General features: G+C 32.8%; 1 protein-coding gene across 3 annotated transcripts in view; it reads right to left on the minus strand.

The window, feature by feature from the left end:
• CDKAL1 (CDK5 regulatory subunit associated protein 1 like 1) overlaps nucleotides 1–22,992 on the minus strand; it is a 659,925-nt gene that overhangs the window by 120,802 nt on the left and 516,131 nt on the right. For all 3 annotated transcript variants that reach the window (XM_031946787.1, XM_003760138.4, XM_012541612.3), the window contains exon 13: nucleotides 21,395–21,457. In XM_031946787.1, coding sequence (XP_031802647.1) covers nucleotides 21,395–21,457 — 63 coding nt within the window. The remainder of the gene's footprint in view (nucleotides 1–21,394; nucleotides 21,458–22,992) is intronic.

Below are 22,992 nucleotides of genomic sequence, written 5' to 3' on the forward strand. Positions count from 1 at the left end.
GGTTTATCAAACTAAAGGTCAGACTGTGTTTGTAATATCCACTAAGATAATACTATCTATATACATATAGTACATCTATATAATGTTAATCTGGATAATGTTTAATTCTTCTCTAGCCAAAAAAATTTGAATATATTTGCTGATGACTCCCATTATAGGCAGAAATAGAACATGAAATGGGACTCTATGAAACTGTGAATTATGGGGTCTAACCTGAGTTCACACATGTTAGTTAGCTTTTTGACCTTTACCACCATAGGGGTTTTACTGTGTTATGATATCTTGCAGAGCTTTGGAGCTGTTCTAAAATGACTTGTTTAAAAAGATAACAAAAAATTTCTAAAATGGGTTCACCGAGAGAACCACAACAATATTTTCATTATTTCCTCTGTATTATCAGCTATAATAATCTCATTAAAGAACTGATGAGAATTTTCAATAACCATTCATATTCTTACTTTTATCATAATAAAACAATTGGACTGTTATTGTAACATATTCAAAAGCCTCAAATTTGGGAATGGAAAGAAATAATTATAGTAACAAATGCTTACTCTGATGGAATTACTTTTCAAAAATTCATAATTGATTTTGAAGTATTTCCAGTAGAAATCAGGGTTTTACAAATGTATTCCCATGCATTATTAACTTTTATAATACCAATGGTATTTTCTTTGATCATAATCTCTAATCTTCCAAACTGATGAAGTAATAAGTAACTTATTAACTAAAAAACTAATTTAACATTTTAAAACATGACATTTAAAATATGTTTAAGATATGATATTGATTTTTTAGTAAGTTATTAAATTCTAAACATTTTTGAGATGATACATTTATTTTCCAGAAATACTTCACTCTGTAAACATATAGGACATTTCAAGAAAAATGAACAGGAATTTTTGTAAGATATTTATAAATCAAATAGAAATGATTATTTGTACTGTTGTATGACAACACCACTAACTAGCATTGGCAATGTGCTATGTGGTATCACTAATTTGTGCATTGGTTTTTGAAAATGTTTATTTTTAAAATTACAGAATCACCTAAGAAATTAAGCAATGGAATTTAAAGTGTTTCTTGAGTATAGGAAATATTAATGATGCTGGAGACATGAAATGAAAATACTAAAGCATGTAAACATTCCAAGGTTACATGGCAACGTTTAAGGCACAGCTCTTTATTAATTTACTTGGAATTTGGATAGGATGACAAGAAGTATAGAAACATGTTACAGGTATATATTATTTTGCACAGGAGCTGATAAAAGATGTTGAATATTTCTTTAAATTATACTTCATAACAGTCTCATGGTTTTTATCACTAATAAATACTACTTCCTGAATGTATTTAACTGAAATGTCCCTGTGTATGTGACTTTCAGTTTCTCCTAAGAACTTTTCAACAAAGTATGATAAAATTGTAGGGCATATGCTGGTATATTGGGACCATGCCCGCATTCTGAGGAGTATCCAATGATATACAGTCATGAAAATATAGATCATATCAATTATGAAAAGTGTTTTTTCCTCTCTTGACCTATGTATAGGTATAGGCTCTGAAATTATTCCTCAGTTTTATTTTTATCTATTTAACAAAATTTGAAATAATCTAATTTATCCCAATAATAGATGCATTTATATTATAAAACACAGAAACATTGTGCAGCCTTTGGCTTTCCATGTTTCTTTGCATGGTGATCCTGAGACGTCTCTAAAAATTTTCTGTGTGAGCAAAGAATACCAAGCAGTGAGCTAAGATGGCATTGTGGATAGAATGTTTGACTTGGAAATTATGAAAACCCATTAGAGGCAGAATCCCGTTTCAGACATTTGTCTTATTAGGCAAGTCATTTAATTTCTCTGTGCCTCAGTTTCCTCAACTATAAAAAAGGGATGAGAACAGAACTTACCACAAAGACCTAGAATGAGTATCAAATGACACAAATTGTATAAAGTGATCTGTAAAGCTTAAAGTACAACAAAAATATGGCTATAATAATTATTATTAATTGCTTCTAGTCAAATATTCAAGTGCATCTGGATAGCAAGAATAAGAAACTTAGAAAAATGTCATAGTAGCAATACATTAAAAATCTTCAACTTTTACTCCAAGCCCTATTACTAGATAACTATTTTTTAAATAATTTACCTTTATTTTGACTTGGCACATACTATAAAATTTTTGTATCTGAACTAGATGTTAACATTTATCCTATTTTGCTTATTATATCATAAATCTATTGCATGGATATTTTAAAATAAATGAACTTTGTTAAATGTTTGGTAGATTTTGAGGGAGCTTCTAAATAAATGTGCTTATTAAAGTATTCACTTTATAGTATGAAAAATGAATTTTCAGTGGAATTTTCTTTGATAAATGAACATAGATTTATTTTTTATTTAAAGTTATGCTCAAGCTACAAATACAGTTTAAACTCCAGAAAAATGTTAGCTATTTTCAAGAATAAATGAGAAGTTTGGCTCATTAATGAGAGGTACTATACATATATTTGAATGCTAATAATTTTACTTCCTTTTGATGAGGCTAATTTAGGGATGATAGTCTTACAAAGTTCTGTTTGTTCTAAGTTACTTCAAACAATGGCATATTGATTTAGCCAAGACTAGCTCCGTTTTTTTTTGGAAAATAATTCAAGATTTTTGATCTAAATTCTGCAAAAAGTCAAAGTTCCAGAAGCCAATCCCTCTTATCTCTGAAGGAGGTTAAGAGTACTAGATGGAGATATATATATAGATTCATTTATTCTTGGAACATTTATCAAATACCTATTATGTGCAAGGCATTGTGAATTGGGCTAAGTAATATACAAACATAAATATAAGACATATTTCTTGCCACTTAAGAAGTATACAAAGGAGTATGAAGAGTAGTGTGTTCAAAAGTAACTGATTAAAGACAGAATATGATTAAGAGTACAAGTGAATTATAAGCCTCTAGTCTTTTATTAATTCAAAGGAAGGGGAATACCTTATCACAAAGAAGGTTCTTTTCATAGTAAGAACAAGAGAAGTTATCAACAAGAGAGTAACATTCACTGTCACCTACATGCTTATTTAGGAGAAAAAAAAGTTCTTGAGAGGTCTTGTGATCTGCTGTGTGTTATTTCACAAACTTTTTTCCCACTGGATTACCAATCCAATATGATTATTTGAGCTATTTTTAAAAAGCTGTGATGTTAAAAAAAAAATAATAACCTAAAGTAGCTCTTAGTCATTAGAATTCAGATTTTAGTCATAACACATCTTTGGGCAGGACCAGTTGGGAAAAGCTTAAGTGGGTGTATACAAATCTTTAGGTACCAATAGGAATAGTAATAAGATAATGAGATAAAAGGAAGAGACTGTTTTTATAGAGGATGGGGAATAAAATAACATTTGAAAACACTGATGCTAAAGTAATTTCCTATTGCTTAGGTGTGATCATGCCTCTCTCCTCTGCTCAAGACTTTTACTGGGTCCAGTATTGAAGAAAGCTCTACCACCTGCCTCCAGCCACCCTTTCCAGATACATGTCACACTCCTCTCCTTTGCCTGAAATAGATTTCCTTCCTTCTTCTTGGCAGCTATACTTGTGACATTTTTTTCCCCTTGAAGGTCGAGATTTCATAGCATCCTTCATTAAAAGTGATCTCCTTTTTCTTGAATTTGTTAAAGAATCAGTGAGGAGATAATGGTGACTTTTAGGAAATTGGGTATATAGGGATTTATGCTTTTATTTCACTTTATTTAAATTTTATTTTCACTTTCCTTCTAGGCTTATGTTCTCCTGTTGGCAATAACCCCCTCCACCTCCCAGGCCCCACTTTTTTGTTGGTCTCAACCATTTATTTTCTCTAGATTTGGTGTTTTCTACTCTTTCTCTTATACTCTTAAATTTGCTAATAATATTAAACCCATTGGCATGTATACTTGATATAATTTTTTTTCAAATGAATATATTGTTAATCTAAACTAAACTTTCAAATTAAAAATGCTTAGAGCAGTTAAGGTGATGATAAAATGCTAGGCCTGAAATCAGAAAGTTAAAATCCAGTCTCAAGATATTTACCTGCTCTGTGGCCCTGGGCAAGACTCTGCTTTAGTTTTTTCATCTTTAAAAAAGGGATAATAATAGCACCTATTTCTCAGGGGTGTGAATATCAAATAAGATATTGTAGAAAGAGCTTAGCACTACAGCTGGCATACAGTAGATATTACATAAATGGTGATTCTCTTTCCTTCCCCTTCCTACTCAGATACTCAATACAGAAATTAACTCTATGAAGTATAGAAATATTTAGATACACTTTATCTTATGTGTGGATTAAATAAATGATGTATCTGAAAACCCTTTAAAAACATTTAAGTGATATCGAAATGTAAGGAATTTTTGTTAACATGGGCATGAATTATTTTTGTTAAACATAAGGCTATAGAATAGACATTCTAAAAATAAAAAATGAGGAAAGGAGTATCATAAAATGTTATTTTTATATGATCCACAGTAGAACGAAGACTTTTTAAAAAGTTCATCAATCTTTTCGTTCTTGACTAAGTAAAAGTCTCATAAGAGCTAACTTTTAATAAAGCCTATTTATATTATTTTCAAGGAAAAAAAGGTCTCTTTTCTTTCCTCTTCCAATGGTAAAATATATCATGTAACATCAGTGCAAAATAAGATCAGATATGAAGATAAAACTTTTTTCCCAAAAATGTAAACTGAAATGAAAGACTTATAAAAATCTGATCTAGGGCTCTTGCTAGGATTATGTGAAATGTTTTGACCATTCTTTGGTTAATATCCTATACCAACAATATACTGAGGAGAATTCTGAATATGACATTTTTGGTTTCATATCTAGTTGCTTCAAGTGTTTAAATAAGTCCTATTATATTAGGCTTAGTCATTTCAAAAAATTTGCTATGTGTTTCTGCTCCACAGAACTGTGATAAAATGAAAAATTTTGAGCAAGCTGATATCAATAAACAAATAAACAAAAGTTAAATACCCTAGACCCCTATGGTCCTATTACTTGAGAACATTCCAAGTTTCTATACAAAGTTCTACTGAAATTCTGAGAGAGATAACAGGGTAATAACCATTCTTCTATCATTACAAGGAGGGATACATGGAAGCAGTTTCAAAAATCAACAGCAAGTCATTTATACATTTCTATAGACATATCCAAGTTTGTTCAATATAATTGAGAGGGAAGATTCCAGTATTAAATTCTGCTCTTTTATAAGTGTCATAGTGGCAGTATGACAAATAATAGTATATCAGAAAAGAAGAGGCACATCTGAGATGTAAAGCAAGATTGAATGGAAAGGGACATTAGTAGGGACTATAAGTAAAATCTATCAAGGAGCATAAGAGAAAAATGAAGAATACTGACTGTCAAAATTGGAATCAAACTTAGAGGTAAATTATTTAGTCCAACTTTTGATTTAATGAAGACAGGAGCAGGCCACAATTCAATCTCTTTTATCTCTTGCCCTCCCCCGGAAACGTCCCGACTTCTCAGCTTCTACTTAATGTCATTATCAATACCTAAATCTCTAAGGTTTGAAATTTGGCTTCTCCTTCCCAATTCAAGATTAATTATCAAGTACTATGGATATTTTGCATAGTAGTTTTGTGTGTGTGTGTGTGTGTGTGTGTGATCATATGTGTGTGTTTACGTATATCTATACCAGTATCCATATTTAATGCTCTATTTACTTTGCAGAGCCTTGATCCTACTTCAGGACTTCATTATGCCCTACTTTTCCCAATCCTATACACTTCTGTTTGTAAATCCTCCAAAAACAACTCCTTGATTATCTCCCCACTCATTTATTTATAATCTTCCAAAAAAAAACCCTTTTCCTACCAAAAATTGAAATATTTTAATCTGACATTTGAAGCACTACATGATTTGATTCCAATATATTTTTCTGACCTTATTTATAGTGTTCATCTTCACAAACCCTATACTTTCTCTACCCGAAATATCCTCCTCTTTTCTTCTTTACTATCTTTTATCTATCTTTTATGGCCTACACAGCACAAGTGACTTTTATGAAAATCTCTTTGATTTTTTTGGTCAAATGTGCCATTGTAGTTATGTGTACAATTTAATTTTCCTATTGCACTATAAATATTTTGAAAAAAAGAAGATAGTTAATCTCTGTCTCCTACAACATTTTGCAGAGCAAGGTGCTCAATGAAAGGTACTGAATGAAGGGGGAAAAAATATTCTAAGAGAATATAAGAAAGTAAGGATACATACTAGAAAGATGAAGACATATACAGGATATATAGAGATAAAGTAAAACAAATGAACTGGAAGTATATTGGAGAAATAGTAGAGCAAAGAGAAAAAAAAAAGCAAAACTGAGCATTCAGACAAAAATCCACTGCAAATAAAATGAATCTTTCCTAGACTAGAACATTGGAACTTTGAAAGGAAGAACAATTCAGAATAATGGATTCTTCATCAGAATAAGAGTTCATGTTCATGAAACAAACTGAATTGAGAGAAAGAAAGTTGTAATCTTATATCATGATATAAGACATTATTTTTGTACACAGCCACTGTAGGATTTTTTTCCTCAATATTTGTTATTAAGATTTTTTTTTTCCCCAAATGGGAGAGTAGTCAGCTAGGAAAAGAGAGAAAGTGGATTTAAACTTCATTAAAAAACAACAACAACAAAACCTTTAAAAAGATGCACTGTGCCTTCAATTTTCCAAATTTAAAAGGGAAATTCTCATATTTAATTTTAGAAATATGTCATAAAATGGCAAAGACATGTAAGCCTCATTGATCTTTATACCAATTACCTGGAAAGTGAATCATTCGCCTTTGAGCTTATAGATTTTTAAGTCATCAAGAGCACACAGAGTACCATGCTACAAATCACAGCAATTTCAACAGCATAAGTTGAGTAATGCAAATGAAGTAAAAAGGCAGAGAGCACTTGATAGCCTTTTCACCTCTCTAGTGTAAGAATATAAGCCCAATTTCTAGTAAAATGTTATGTAATATCATTTTACCATAACTTTATTACAATAATTCTGTGAGGTATTTAATGTCTGGCTGAGAGGCAAAGTTAAAGGTACATGTATGTACTCATTTTTTTTTTTTTGTAAAAAAAATTATCTGAATTTTCCAGTTTCTCTTTCATGCTTTCTTTTCTTTTTTTTATTATTATAGATTTTTATTTACAAGTTATATGCATAAGTAATTTTACAGCATTGACAATTGCCAAACCTTTTGTTCCAATTTTTCCCCTCCTTCCCCCCACCCCCTCTCCTCTAGATGGCAGATTGACCAATACATGTTAAATATGTTAAAGTATAAATTAAATACAAAATAAGTATACATGTCCAAACAGTTATTTTTCATGCTTTATCTTCAAAACCTTTTCTAAATAGGCTTTCCGAGGTTAAATCCTTCCCGTAACAATTTAATACACGTCACATGAATAAATTATTCTGAATTATTATTTAATTAGAATAATTTCAAAAGTTTGAAATATTATATCAGACTCAAGCTTTTTTTTCCTTTGAACTATGAATAAAAATTGCTACTGACATAACCCAGCACAATCTGAGTATAGTTAAGGGTGGAAGATCACAGAACCACGGATTTGGAAGCGACCTGAGAGGTCATCCAGACTAACACATACCTGATAAAGAATTACTTCTACAATATCCCCAGTAAATCTTCCCTTCTCCAGTCAAAATAGTCTCAATTATTTTTCATTAATTATGCAGAAAACTTCCAATTTAATTCTCTTTTCACCTTAAGCTAATTATCTTCATCTTGTTTTTTCTCCACAGTCTATTTATAATATCAGAAATTTATAATGTTTGAATATGAATAATGAATAAAAAAGCACTCACTGACTTAACAGTTAGTATGTGGTGTGCATACTATTTCTTAAGCTCTGAGGATACAGATACATAAAGAAAGTAAGTTCTTTATAAGGACTTTTCATTCTAAGAAGGAAAGGGAATATATAGAAAGAGGAGTTGTGCAAAGTGAAGGTTTTTGATCTGGCAAGTCATAAGGATAATAAAAAGAACCACAGAACACTCGACTTAGATGGCACAAAAGGAATGAAATGTACAGTAGAGAGAGAGTGATCTTAGAGTCAAGAAGATCTGAGTTCAAATTCTGCTTTTTAAATACATACTAGTTTCATGACCCTGGGGTCAATCACTTAACCTCTCAATGTCTCAGGTAAATCTTTAGTACTTAAGTTGTCTAGGAGGTAGTGATCTGTATTGCTAGAGATAGTTTCCTTATTGGGAGTTCTCTACACCAATAATTGTTCTTTTTTTTTTTTTTTTTTTTTTAAATAACCTCATTTCAAAAGTAGTTTTTGTAAGATATCAGCACATCTGTGTTCTTCATAGATGTTCATTTTTCCTCAGACTGGTATCAAATAAGCTATTATATATTGAACAAATAATTAAAAAAAACAAAAAAACAAAAACAACTGGCTACCATGACCTAATGTTTAATTTAGGTCAAATAACTTTTGAACATTTATCCACTTTCCAGTATTCTCTTTGATTTCCTTTATATTATCCATAACATCTCCATCTCCAGACTGTCTTCCTTACCTATTACCACAATTCTGTTAATTTTTAAAAAATCACCCAAACAGTAAAATTAATGTTGGAAAAAATCTTGGTTCTTGAGCTTTTTTTTTTTTTCAATCTTCTACTTGGCTTCTTTGAAATTTAGAAATAAAGGTAAGCCACATTTTTAAAAGTTTATTTTGTAATAATGACATTGCAAAGGAAAAAAAATTAATTTTGCAGAAATCTATAACAAACATTGAAAAGACACATACAAAAGAAGCCCATTACTATTTTCTTCTGTGAATAGTTAGAAATTGAAAGTAAGGAATACAAAGTACTGAATCTGATCCTTATTTGGAAGCAAAATCTCCACTCAAAAAATAAAACCCAATATAAGATTTATGTTATTATTTCTTAGTACTGTACAAGCTTATTATCTCCTCTTTTAGTCTTTTCAAAAGTCACACAACTGTATAAGTACACAAAGGTCTTAAACAATCTGTTCAGAAGAACAATTCAAACATGGAAAAAACCATGCCAAATCAACATTTCATCTTACTAGCTGAACATGCCTTGAAAATCTGGATATTCAAGGAGTGCTTGAGCCATTAAAAATTGAATTTGAAATCTATTTTCAAACAACAGATTACTATTACAAACCAGCAGATAACGATCCAAATTCACGTCTTACTTTTACGTAAAAACAATTCAAAATCCTCTATTGCTACATTACACTATTCAAAACATTGATGATAATAAAAGCATGCCAATCCTATGGCAATATTTTGCATTAGCAGAGTACTATAGGTCTTACATCCTGATACAAAACTGAGTTGTTTTTTTTTCCTGAGAAAGTTAAAGAAATTAATAGCATTGGAAATGAAACTGTCTTTTTTCCTTAGGAGGTGATCTAAGAATCAGCAGAATACTAATTCATAAATACTGCTTATCTTTTTGGAGGAAAAAAATAGTGAGAAACAATAGTTTCACCTTAAGACATCTGAAACACGCACCTTAATGCAGGGTCTATCTAGTTTAGTTTTCTCTCTATTCCAAGGCATTCTCCATTCAGCCACTAAAATGATTTTTTATTAAAACTCAGATCTAATGATGCACTGCTCCCAACCCACCAATCATCTGAGCCCTCAATGGTTTTTCTCTTGCTGTCCCCCATGCCTAGAATTGGTTTGCATGTTGTTTCATCTCTTTTTGTATTCCCAGCATTTAGCACACACTAGGCATCTTAACACATTTACTGACTTGAATTGAAATGGTGAGACAAAGACTATTACTTCCAATTTTTCACAATACACTACTTGGAGGTTTATAAGGAAACAATACAGTGATATAATAGATAATTAACTCTTAGGCATATCAGCATTACAAGTAGTACAGAAAGCAATGAGAGGGGATCTAAAAACAGTATAATATTTCACAAATTATTATAACAGATGTTATTTGTAACAGTTTTTTTAACATGAATAAAAATTTACTATTAATATAAGCTACCTAGGATTATATGTTTGAAAACTAACTTAAAACTGGGCAGCTAGGTAGTACAGTGGATAGAACACCAGGACTACAGTCAGGAAGACCCAAATTTGAATCTGATCTCAGATATTTATTAGTTGGTTTATCCTGGGCTGGCCACTTAAACCGGTTTCCCTGTTTCCTCATCTGCCAAATGAGCTGGAGAAGGAAATGGTAAACCACTATAGTATCTTTGCCAAGAAAACCCCAAATGGGGTCAGGAAGAGTTAGCCATGACTGAAAAATGATTGAACACTTAATATTTTAATAAAAACTCCATTTATATTTGTGCTTTCTAGGATTTTTAATAGCAATGGTTGTATCTTATTGAAAAGCTTTTTCTGTATCCATTGATATAATATGATGTTTCTGTTATGAATACAGTTGATTATACCAATAGTTCTCTTAATATTGAGTCAATATTTTCCTAAATATTGGGCATTAATCCTACCTGGACATAGTGGATGATCTTTGTGATATACTGTCTTAATCTCTTTGTTAATATTTTCTTCAAATTTTTTTGTATCATTATTCATTAGAGAAATCGCCATCGTTTTCAGTCCCTCATTCAACAAACATTTTAAAGTACTTATTACATGCCAAGTACTTTTCTAGATCTTTAGTCTATAAAGACAAAAATGAGCCACTTCTTGACCTCTATGGGCTAACATTTTAATATCTAGGAATACAAAGAACATGTACTTGCATCAGCATGCATACATGGAAGCACTTAACAGCTGGCAATGATGCAGCTTTAAAAATTAATTTATTTCTGATTCCCAACCCCTCGTAGCTGATGCATTATCAATCCAGGAAGCTAGAACCTTTGATTCACAAATCCTGGTCCCTTTGAATTCCAACAGAAGATCTGGGCCTGTCACAGCTCCCATCGGATCTGAGCCAACTTGGGCTCTCCTAGCCCCCATTCTAATGATCTGCTCAGGTTTCCCAACCCCCACCAAGCAAACTCAAGCCCCCACTGAAAGCCAAAAGGAGCCAACTTGGGACTCCACCCACAGGCCCCTTTAGCTAAATCTCTCCTTATAAAAGAGTCAAGCTGAAGCCCTCTCTTTGCAGAGGGTCGAAACACGCTAACACCATGCCTGGCACCCCAAGGACCCTCTGTCCACTGGAACCCTGTTTCCGGTGCTCTACTCTCTTTATCCTCACCTATTTCCTTAACTATACTTTAACCTTACTTCCAAACCCCATAACAAACCTCTTTTATTAATATAGCTTTTTGGGCCTGTAAATTCCTTTACCGGGGATTCTCATGCCGTTACTAAACCTTATTTAACTCCATATCCTTGCGCCAAATTTAAAGGGGTTGCAGGGGAGCTCTATTTGACTCCCTGTACCCCAAACCTGCCACTAGATCTCAATTAAAGCCTAATTTCATTTAGGTACCCCAAATCTAGATCTCATCAGCATGGGTATGAGCTTTTCTGCTCCCTTAAAAGGCCAAGAGATAGTGTGCTATGTGAAGTACAGTGCCTGGACCACAGAGCCATGAAGAGTACAGTGTTTTATAAATCTGGAAAGGCAGGTTGCAGTCAAGGGACAAAGAGATACAAATGTCCATGGACCCTTTCAGAATCCCAGAATCATCCCCTCTAGTCCCCAATGCAGTTTTTAGGTGATTCTGGGGGTAATAAGTAGCTGTTGGAGTTTATTGGGTCAGGCTTAAAGCAGTTACAATAGAGCTTTAGGAAAATTACTTTGTGGTACTTGTATGGAGGAATGGTGGCAAATGGAAAGAGACCAGAGGCAGGAACTACTAGGAGACAGGAAGCAGGTGATGGCAGCTTAAACTAGGGTGGTGGCTTTGTAAGTAGTGAAAAGGGGATAAACTTGAGAGAAAAAAATGAGATTTGGCAAGTGATTGGATTACAGTAAATAAAACTTTGAAAGTTGATGATAATATTGAAGTTAAGAATCTGGGTGAAGCTATGCCCAGAAAAAGAACTCTGGGAGATGACTAAAAACCATTACATTGAATTCCCAGTCCCTATATTTATGCCCACCTGCATTTTTGATTTCCTTCACAAGCCAATTGTACAATATTTCAGAGTCTGATTCTTTTTGTACAGCAAAATAACATTTTGGTCAGGTATACTTATTGTGTATCTAATTTATATTTTAATATATTTAACATCTACTGGTCATCCTGCCATCTAGGGGAGGGGGTGGTGGGGTAAGAGGTGAAAAATTGGAACAAGAGGTTTGGCAATTGTTAATGCTGTAAAGTTACCCATGTATATATCCTGTAAATAAAAGGCTATTAAAAAAAAAAAAAAAAGAATCTGGGTGAGTAGATTATAGTGCTTTCAACAAAACCAGGTAGATTATGTAAAGAAGTAGGTTTTGAGGTAAAGATAGGAGTTCAATTTTGGATATACTGATTAATTCAACAAACACTTTTAATCTTATGCTATCTACCAAGCAATCTGCCATCTAGGGGAGGGGGGTGGGGGGAAAGAGGGGAAAAGTTGAAAAAGAGGGTTTTGCAAGGGTCAATGCTGAAAAATTACAGATGCATATATCTTGTAAATAAAAAGCTGTAAAAAAAAGAACTGTATGTAAAACAAAAATTAAAAGGTTTAAGAAGTTTAGGGTGGTCCTTGATTAATAAAACTGTAGTGCTTGTTTTATATGACATCAATTTTGTTTACTTTTAGTTTGTTAGCTGTATTTGGATGGTACAAGCTGGGGCATGAGTGGCCACTGCAACAATAGGATGCTTTATTATGTGTCATACATCTGTCATGAATCCATTAGGAAAGTCCTTTGATTGCCAGAGACATCAAATCATAACTGGCTTTATCCTAAAGGAAAACTGCCATGGGCATCTAGATATGCCTCACAGTATCTATTCATCCATAGCTCACTGGATTGTGCATTTTCTTTTGTATTCTGGTATGGTTTTAAACATATATTTATATGATTGTTTCGGTATATCTCGAGATGTGTGTGCCCACCACACACTATATATACAAAAAGAATCATTAAGAAAATCAAGCCTTTTTACATCCATCAGATAGGCTAATATGACAGAAAAAAAATGATAAATGCCACAGATATGGGAAAACTAGTACATTAATGCATGATTGCTTGTGTGCTGACACAATAGTTCTGCAGAACAATTTAGAACTAATGCCCAAAGAGATATAAAAGTGTACATATCCTTTGATCCAGCAATAGGGATCATAAAAGAAGGAAAAGGAAATACATGTACAAAAATACAGCAGTTCTTTTTTATGGGGGCAAAAAACTGTAAATTGAGGGGCTGCCCATCAGTTGGGGAATGGCTGAATAAGTGACAACTTATACATTAAATAGGACACTATTTGATTTTACTAGAAGAATAGTATTGTACTATAAGAAATGATAAGCAGGATGCTTTCAGAAAAACCTGAAAAAACTGCTTTTCAGAAAAGTCTTATGTAAACTGATGCTAAGTGAAGTGAGTAGAATAAAAACATCATAAGAAGAATAGCAACATTGCGTGATGATCAACTGAGAATAACCTAGCTCATCAATACAGTAATACAAGACAATTCTCAGTGACATGATGAAAAATTCTATCTATCTCCAGAGTGAGAACTGATAATTTCTTAATGCAGATCAAAGCATATTTTAAAAAACAAACAACTTTATTTTTCGTGTTTTTTTTTTTCTTTTTGGGGGGGTGGGGATTGTGTCTTCTTTCATAACATAACGAATATAGAAATACGTTTTGAATGACTGCACATGTATAATCTATATAAAAAAGTTTGCCTTCTCAATGGGGGGGTAAAGGAAAAGAGGGAGGGAGAGAATGTTAAACTAAAACATTTAAAAAAGAAATGTTAATTGTTTTACATGTAATTTGGAAAAATTAAGTTAAAAATAAAATAAAACCAAACCTTCACTAGGAAAAACAGTCCAAGATCTTTTTTTTCCAATGAAAAAGTTATTTTTTTGAAAACAGCTATAAACTTAAAACATTTAAAATAAACACATATTATTTACCTATGTAAGCATTTATGCAGATAGGTAAAAAGAAATGGATCCATATGTTTTCCCATCCTTTTAAAATTTCTCTATTGTCTTGGTGGTATTTTTCAATGTCTATCCAACTTACTCTATTATAGTACTATATATCAGAACATGGGGCAAGCAGAGAGCACAGCAGATAGAGGCCTGGAGTCAAGAAGATTTATCTTCGTAAGTTCAAATCTGGCCCCAGTTGCCTCATCTGTAAAATGATCTGGAGAAAGCATAGCAAACCACTCCAGTATCTGCCACGAAAATTCCAAATGGAGTCATGGAGAGTCGGGAATGACTAAAAAGTGACAACATATTGGAACACAAAGGCATTGCCTTCAACTTCCCCCAAGCTGTTCAGCTCTCTTTGGCTGGATAGATAAGACATCCCCCTCTATCTCTTGATTGTCCAGAGACTACTCAAAGATGGAAGTGAGGGATTAGAAGAGAAACTTTGCATATTACTCCAACCCAAGGGCTCTTGGGTTTTGTCAGGTGTCCTGTCATTGGACTGTAAGGACTACTTGGTCTTTCCTTATGTTTCAAAGTTTCTTCTATACATACTATTATCATTCCTTCATTAGAATATTAATTTCTTGTGAATAGTTGAGAGAGTTGTCGAACTCTGTCCAACAATTGGGAGAGTTGGATTCCCAACACTCAGCACACAGTGTTTAATATACAGTAATCACTTAATAAATGCTTTTCCATTTCTTTTTTCCCCCTACTTTTAGGATATAGACCTAGATTCGTTCACCAAATCAACATATTTTTCTCTGAGAAGTGAACAAAATAGAGTAAGCTGGGGAGGCAAATAAATCCATGTTGGTTCTCTCTATAGCACAATGAAGAATCCCAGTTGGACTTGTGTAGAATAAATATTTAAAACAGAGCAGAATAAATACAGTATAAAACTAAGCATAAAAATTCACAATTTTAATTGTGAATGAACAAACATTTATTATGCACTTTGTATGTCCCAAAGTCTGTTGCTATTTAATCTACTATTCTGAGTTACTCACAGCACTACTCTCTTCCATTTTAACTTAGGCATTGCAGGTCACTTTGGTTAAAAACATAAATAAACCCTTTGAGATCTTTCATAATAATTCCTACCTTTCCTCCCCAGTGCTATTAAATACACAAAGTCAGAGATGATTCTCAAAAATAATCTAAAGGAAGAATCATATGACTACATTTTCAACCATGGGCAATCAGAATGTTAATGGCTTTTAAAATCAATCTAGGAAAGAGTAAAGCTTACTCCTCTGCTCTTTCCCTCTGCCACCTCAACCCCTGCTGTTTCCAGAATCCAGGCCTAGGAGTGCTGACCAGAAATTATTTTAGGCTGTGGCTTAGAGTAAATTATGCACAATTTGGGATTAAAATGTGATAATAATAAACTGCTAAAAATAAAATTAAAATTAAAATGAGTAAGAGAGGGAAAAAGAACCCAATCACAGAAGGCTACTTTGGGGTAAAAGAAGATCTAGGTTCATAATCAAAGGAAGATAGTGAGGTTAAAAAGTCACTTCTGCCCCAGAAAGTAACATCAAATAGTCACAAGTTCAAAAAGAGTTCTTAGAAGAATTTAAAAATCAAATAAGACAAACTGCAGAAAAACAGGACAAAATATAAAAACAATCCTATAAAATTGTGAAAAGAATGTTAGCCAATTGGCTTTTTCAACTGGAAAAAGAGGTCCAAAATCTTAAGAAAATAACTCCTTGAAAATGACAGAAGAACAAGAAAAATCAAATGATGTTGTAAAGCAACAAGATAAAATAAAACTAGAAAACTAGAAAAAACAGAAAAGGATCTGAAATATCTCATTAGAAAAACAAGTAATCTGAAGAATATTTTGAGGAGAGAAATGTAAGAATTGTTGAACTATCTCAAAATCATATTAAAATCTGGACACAATATTACAAGAAATTATTAAGGATAATTGTCCCAAAATCCTAGAATTATGAAAAAACAGAGAAAAAAATCTACTATTTATCACCTGAAAGAGATCTCAGGACAAAAACTTACAGGAATGTCATAGCCAAGTTTCAAAATCTCTAGCTTAAGGAAAAAATATTGTAAGCAGCAATAAAAAACCATTTAAATACTGTGAAAATACAGTCAGGATTTCACAATTTAGCAGCTTCTACTCTAAAATTATATTTCAAATAACAAAAAAGCTGGGGTTGTATCCAAGAATAATTTATCCACCAAAGTTGAGTATACTCTGGAATGAAAAAATAAAAGAACATTTGACAAATGGAAAAACTATCAGGTATTTCTAATAAAAAGACCAGAATTCAGTGGAAAATTCAATTAAAAGGTTCAGAAAAATATGAGGAAAAAAATAAAGATTAATTATAAAGCACTCATTAAGATCAAACTATTTAATATTATACATGTGTTTATATAAACACACATATACACACATATATATGTGAAAATGCTATCACTGTTCTTTTAACTCATTATTAAGGTAGTTTGAAAGAAAGGTTGGGGCTGAGTTGTATATTATGGGGAGATTCTAAGAAACTAAAGTAGATAGGACAAAGTAAAAGGGAACAATTATGTTATAAAAATGAGGTGGGGGCGAGGACTGATACTGTTGAAACCTTATTTTCATTTGAGTTGAAGAGAAAACAAATTCACAAATAGTGATTATAACTTTGAATGTAATTGGGATGTTTATAGCAGTTCTCTTTGTGGTGGCAAAGAACTAGAAACTGCAGGGTCAACTGGCAATGGATAAACAAATTGTAATGGAATGCTACAGTGCTATCAGAAATGATCTTAGGAATGGAAAGACTTGGAAAAAAATGAAGACTGAAGTGAGCAGAACCAGCATTGTATACAGTAACAATATTACTGCTTTAAGAATCACTTTGAGTGGCCAAGTTATTTCCACTATTATAAAATCACAAATTACAAATAAAGGACATAAGTTGAAAAATCCATTTAGAGAAAGAACTGAAAAGTAGAAGTATATATAGAATAATGTTATATATGTATACCTATTTGTGTCTAATGGTAGCCATCTCTAGGGCAGGGGGAAGGGGGAGGAAGGAAAAAAACAAAGAAATTTATATGACAATTTTATATTTAAAAGGAACAGCAAGTTGTATACAAAAAGAGTTACAGTTTTATATACAACTTTGTAATATTATGTTATAAAAATGCTTGTTTATTCCATAAATTAAACACAAAATAATTTTAAAAAGTCAATCTAGATTGATGGCTTTTTGGTTTTGTTTTCTGAGAGAAAAGAATTACATGTACAATTTAATTACTAGAGTTTTAGGAAATTTTTGAAGGAGCATTTCATAGGAGAAAAAAAAAAAAAGTCCATTCCTGTCCTAAATAGTGGCTTCAGAATAAGATGATAGAATTCATCTCACTTCATTTAATCATCAACTATGTTTAATGTTATGAAATTCCTCTGCCTGGTGGCCAAATACACCTGGGAAGGGCCCCAACTCTAGGAGAGAAAGAATAGCAAATTGAGCCTCTGAGCACAGTCAAACTGTCAAACTAAAACTTTATTATTATAAATATTTTATAAGTCTTTAGCAGCTTAGTCCACTCTTAGAAGGACAGTCATAATTGGGGATGAAAACACCATGGAAGTGGAATTCATGCCAGCTTCAAGAAGGAAATGCGTTTCTGAGTTTGCTTAATAGAATAAAGCAACTTGAAGTCCCAAGAGGCCCTATCATTATTATAAACATATGTTGGGGAGAAATTATTAATAATGAAAAGAATATCCTAGAGGGAAAAAGAATACCATAAACATTTTCCACTGATAATCAGAGTTTGTTTCATTTTCTTTCTTTCTCTCTCTCTTTATATATACATATACATATATACATATATATATATGTTCAGTTGTATAATAATTACATTTCTTTTAAGCATATGACAAAACAAGATATAAAATGTTTAAATTAATATTTTAAATATTTTAAAAATTAGAATTAAAATAAAAATACCTGACATCTAAAAAACTGAATCTGAACTTATCTGAAAATGAACAAAAAAGACAAATGCCTATTTCTTTTATTCATGTAAAAATATTAGAAAAAGACTACTTGAGCACTTGGGGTTCTGTTTCTTTGTAGAATTGCAAATAGGAAAACAGATTGTTACAACTTACATGGTCAGACATGCCTACCATGTTTCAAGACATGAGGAGAGCCAGCTACAGGGGCAAGGGAAGTACCTATGATTAAACTTTTTTTTCCCCCTTCACCACACATACAGCATATCAAAGAATGCCAAAAGACTACATCTTTGGAGCTTCAAAAATCACTCAGCAAGCAATCCAGCTACTTATAATAATTTATTAAAGGTCCTAAAACAAAGATCAAAAGGAAATATATCCAGCATTTATATTCAATCCCTCAGTGCCTGATGACTAATTTGTAAAGGAGTACAGAAATCTTCACAAGTGAAGCCAAAATCACTTGAGGACACTTTGATATAACGCCATAAAGGATATGAACAGGAAGGCAGCAGGAGCTGCAAATGGCTAAATTCCATTAAATGTACTAATAAAAGAATAATGGAATTTCCTTTAACTATGAATAAAATTGCTAGGAATGGGGAAAATTTAGACAAGTGGCACAAAATCTTTCAGTTTGTCACATTTGCTCCTTATATTTTAACTTTATCGAATACTGCATTAATTAAGTGGGTCCATCTGTAAAATACAGTATTTTCCACCAGATATCCTGCCAATCACATTTATTTTTCTTCTTTTCATACTTTTCAGTCTAGACTCTACTGTTTGCACTGCTAGACACTGGGCATATCTTACAATGGGAAAAGCAGAATACTTTGAAATGACTGATTTGGTTTGAAAATATAAATTGAAATGATATATTAAAAAATATGAATCCATATCTCCATCGTTATACAAGAATAACATTAACCTGCATAAATTATCAGAACTCGTCAATTGGTTAACTATGAAAACATTAGAAGCTATCCAAACATTCATTTTTTATGAACTACTAAAAAATTATTCCCTGGATGTTAGAATCCTAGTGTTAACTCAATGGAATTGATACAATGCTTATTGGTGTACACATCACAGCAAATCCTTACAAGGTGTTAAGTCACTAGTATCGATAGAAACAATGCTTAAGTTAACACCTTTTAGAATTCACACATTAGCTCACACATTAGTTACAAAGGTGATAACTCAACAGAATTGATAGAAACAATGTTTATGTTAACACCTTTGAGAGTTCACACATTGGCTCACACTTTGGAGTTCACAAGTACCATAGATTCACAAAGTTAACTTTGTAACTTTGTGAATTCACACCTCCCACAATCCCACTCTCTCAGAGGAGAAGTCAACCTTTGGGTTCAAACCTTTAAGAGATCATATATAAGAAGCTGACAGAGGCTCAGTCAGAAGGTCAGTTGAAAAAGATTGAGAAGGAAGCGTGAGTTGGAGATTGAGAAGCCACGAATTGGAATTAAGCTAGAAGCAGAAGCTGGAAGAGCTCTTGGAACCGAGGGAGAGAAGTCTCTAAAAAAGCTAACCGGGCCCAAGGAAAGAGATAAGACTTGGAAGGAGAAAATAAATGTTTGGATTTTATCAGCTGGCTGCATTTGAGGTGATTATTACTCTGAACTGAAACTAAGGCTGCCTCCAGAGAACCTCCCCCAAGAAACCTGCTCCCAGAATCTATAATCTATAATCTCTATATATAATCTCTATATAATCTATAATCATATTATAGAAAAAGAAGAACACCATACCTGAACCAGATATTGGTGTTCCCAGTTGAATCTTAGGAGAAGAGGAGAATACTTTTGATAGGCAGAAATTTCTAACATATCCTGCCTCACATAAATCCACAGCAGGGGTCCTCAAACTACGGCCTACGTGCCAGATGCGGCAGCTGAGGATGATTATCCCCCTCACCCAGGGCTATGAAATTTCTTTATTTAAAGGCCCACAAAACAAAATTTTTGTTTTTACTATAGTCCGGCCCTCCAACAGTCTGAGGGACGGTGAACTGCCCCCCTATTTTAAAAGTTTGAGGACCCCTAATCTAGAGAGTTCATACTCACATTAGCATATCAAACATTCAACATTTTTTGTTTTGCTTCTGAAAATTAAATTAACTGATCCTGTGGAACAATATAGTCTGTCATGATAGGTTTATTTTAAACAAAAGATGCACAAATCCTTCAACAGACAGAAGTTTTTAGAGTTGAAAGATACAACATTCTTCTTTCTAGACCAACCTCTCATTTTACATATGAGGAAATTTTTTATGATAGTAAAATAACTTATCGAAGGTCACATAATTAATTGGTGGAAGAACAAGAATTAGAACTCACACCTATTGATTTTTAATCCAATGCTTTTTCTTTTATAATACTTGTTTAGTGAAGAATGGCACTAAAACATTTTATCTAAAGCAATGATTATTAATACTGATAAATATTTAGATAAAATTATTAGCAAAGTACATTTCTTTTAATGTTTTCTGTGTTGTTTCACTGAAGACTTTTTTTTTTTTAAAGTAAACCCAAATTCTGTCTTTAACACTTAAGATCCAATAGTTGACAACCAATGATTGACATTTCAAAACCATTCAGGGAAGCTAATATCACCCATTAGAGAAGTTTGAGATTTCAATAATAACCTGATTAGATTTCAGCTAAAAGAAACTAATGGAACACAACTGAGTTTCACATGTAGGGATCTGGATGTAGAGACAAATGACATGAGTTTCAGTCCTTGCTCTACAACTTGCCTCATCTGTCTCGGTTAAGTCTCTCTGAGTTTCAGTTTCCCTATTTGTAAAATGAGGAGCTTAGACAAGATAATACTGGTTCTAAATCTAGTTCTAGTTCTAAACACTAGTAGTAGCTTAAGGGCTATTAAATTTTAATCTGGGGATAATGAAGTTCAGCAATTAGAATATTAGAATATTTTCTATTCACAATTTTACAAAGCACGTTCACATGTTATTTTCTTTAAACCACCTTGTGAGCCAAAATTGTTTTGCTCCCTTTTACAGATAAGGAAACTGAGTTTCAGAGAAGTTAAAAGACATATCTGAGATCATCAAACTCAGCAAAGAGAGTTTGATTCCTGCCAAGGACTTCTGAGCTCAAATGCAATGATTCCATTATGACTGGCTCCTTATGCCCTCTACATTACTGAACATTATATACCGCAGGAGTTGCAGAAAAATTTATAATACTGAAAAAATGCTTTTCTTACCTTATGATCATATGGATTATATGAATGAAACAACTGAGAAAGGTCTTTTGTTCGTTGCTTTTTCTGTAAAATGAAAAAAAAATATTTTAGGCAGCAGGTGGCAAAAAAGAAGCAAAAGAGTAACTAGGTTATAATATGTATTTCATTTAGATGATGTGTACATGTTGACATTTGAAAACGGATCCTGTAGAAATTCTGGCATGACATCATCTAAGGGGCTTCAACCCCTAATCTGGTGAATCACTCCAAGACATTATGTACAGTCGGAAAGTCACCACTAGATGATGCTCTCTTTTGATGACTAAGGTCAGGTTACCTCTCCAAGTTCTGCCATTAGAATTAGATCAGTATACAATGAAAGTTCTTTGATAATAAATTTTGGTTATCAACTTAAGTCAGTCTTCTGTCTCCACTGTTTCCTGGTGCTGATGTAGGTGCTTGCCTGAACTTGCCAACTGCTTTTAGACTCTCTAATGATGGAGAGTTAATCGTGTGCTTTCTCTCTCTCTTTCCCTCCCTCCTTTCCACTGTCTTTTTCTTCCTCCCTCCCCCACCTTGCTCTTGCTCTCTCAGTCAGTCTGTCAGTCTATCTACTATCTATTTATCTGCCTGTTTGTCTGTCTGTTAGGTCAAGGATAGGAAGGATAGAACTATCCTTCATTTACCCATAGGTATGCCAATGAATAAACCCTGAAATTCCTCTCTGATTACAATTTCCTACCATTCTCTCTTTCCCCCCTTGCCTCTTCCTCTTTCTTTAAACTCATCATATGCTTTGGCTTCTCTATTCCTCCTCTTTTTCATATTTAATCACCCTTATTCTAAGTCTGACTTTTCTGCCTTCACAATCTTGACTCTACATACAATGTCCTTTGTTCTTTTATTACTTGCCCTTATTTCCTATTGCTGTTTACAGCTTGCCAAATCCCAACCCGGTTTCTACCAACATTTAACTTTTTTTGTTAAGGAAATCACTGTATAGATTGGGACCACTATAAATTTATGTTCTCTAATATTAATTGGAGCTTTATTGTTGGGCAGCAATTCTTTAATTCATTATTGACTGACTTCCTATCCTATCCTATCCTATCAAATTTATATATTCTCAAGGATCCTATTTCATTACTCCCTCCTTCCCAACCTTGATTCACAACAGATATCACTTAAAATATCTTTGCTCTGAACCCTTTCTTCTTTCCTTTCCATAATTTAAAATTATTTTGCCTGATCCTTCATGTTTTCTTTTTTTACAAGAAAGATGCCTTTCTTCTCTCTAGTGTTAAATCATCTGCATATGATATTCTTGATCCCACTCACTCCTATTTCTTTCAGCAGCTAGCTCCTTTGTTCATCACTTTTTCATCTGAAATCCCATTTTATCTGCTGGCTTCTTCCTCACCACCTACAAACATGCCCAAACCTCAAAAGATCTTCATTTGATTCTGTGATTCTTTCAGCTATTTTATTCCTTTCACAGAAATATTACTATAATCATCATCTTTCATTTCCGACTTAAATTTTTTTTAGGGAATTCTGGCTTCTGAACTCATCTCTGAATTTTCTCTACCTAAGGTAACCAGTAATCATTTAAAAGCTAA

This window comes from Sarcophilus harrisii, chromosome 1 (genome assembly GCF_902635505.1).
Source record: "Sarcophilus harrisii chromosome 1, mSarHar1.11, whole genome shotgun sequence".
Classification (NCBI taxonomy): domain Eukaryota; kingdom Metazoa; phylum Chordata; class Mammalia; order Dasyuromorphia; family Dasyuridae; genus Sarcophilus; species Sarcophilus harrisii.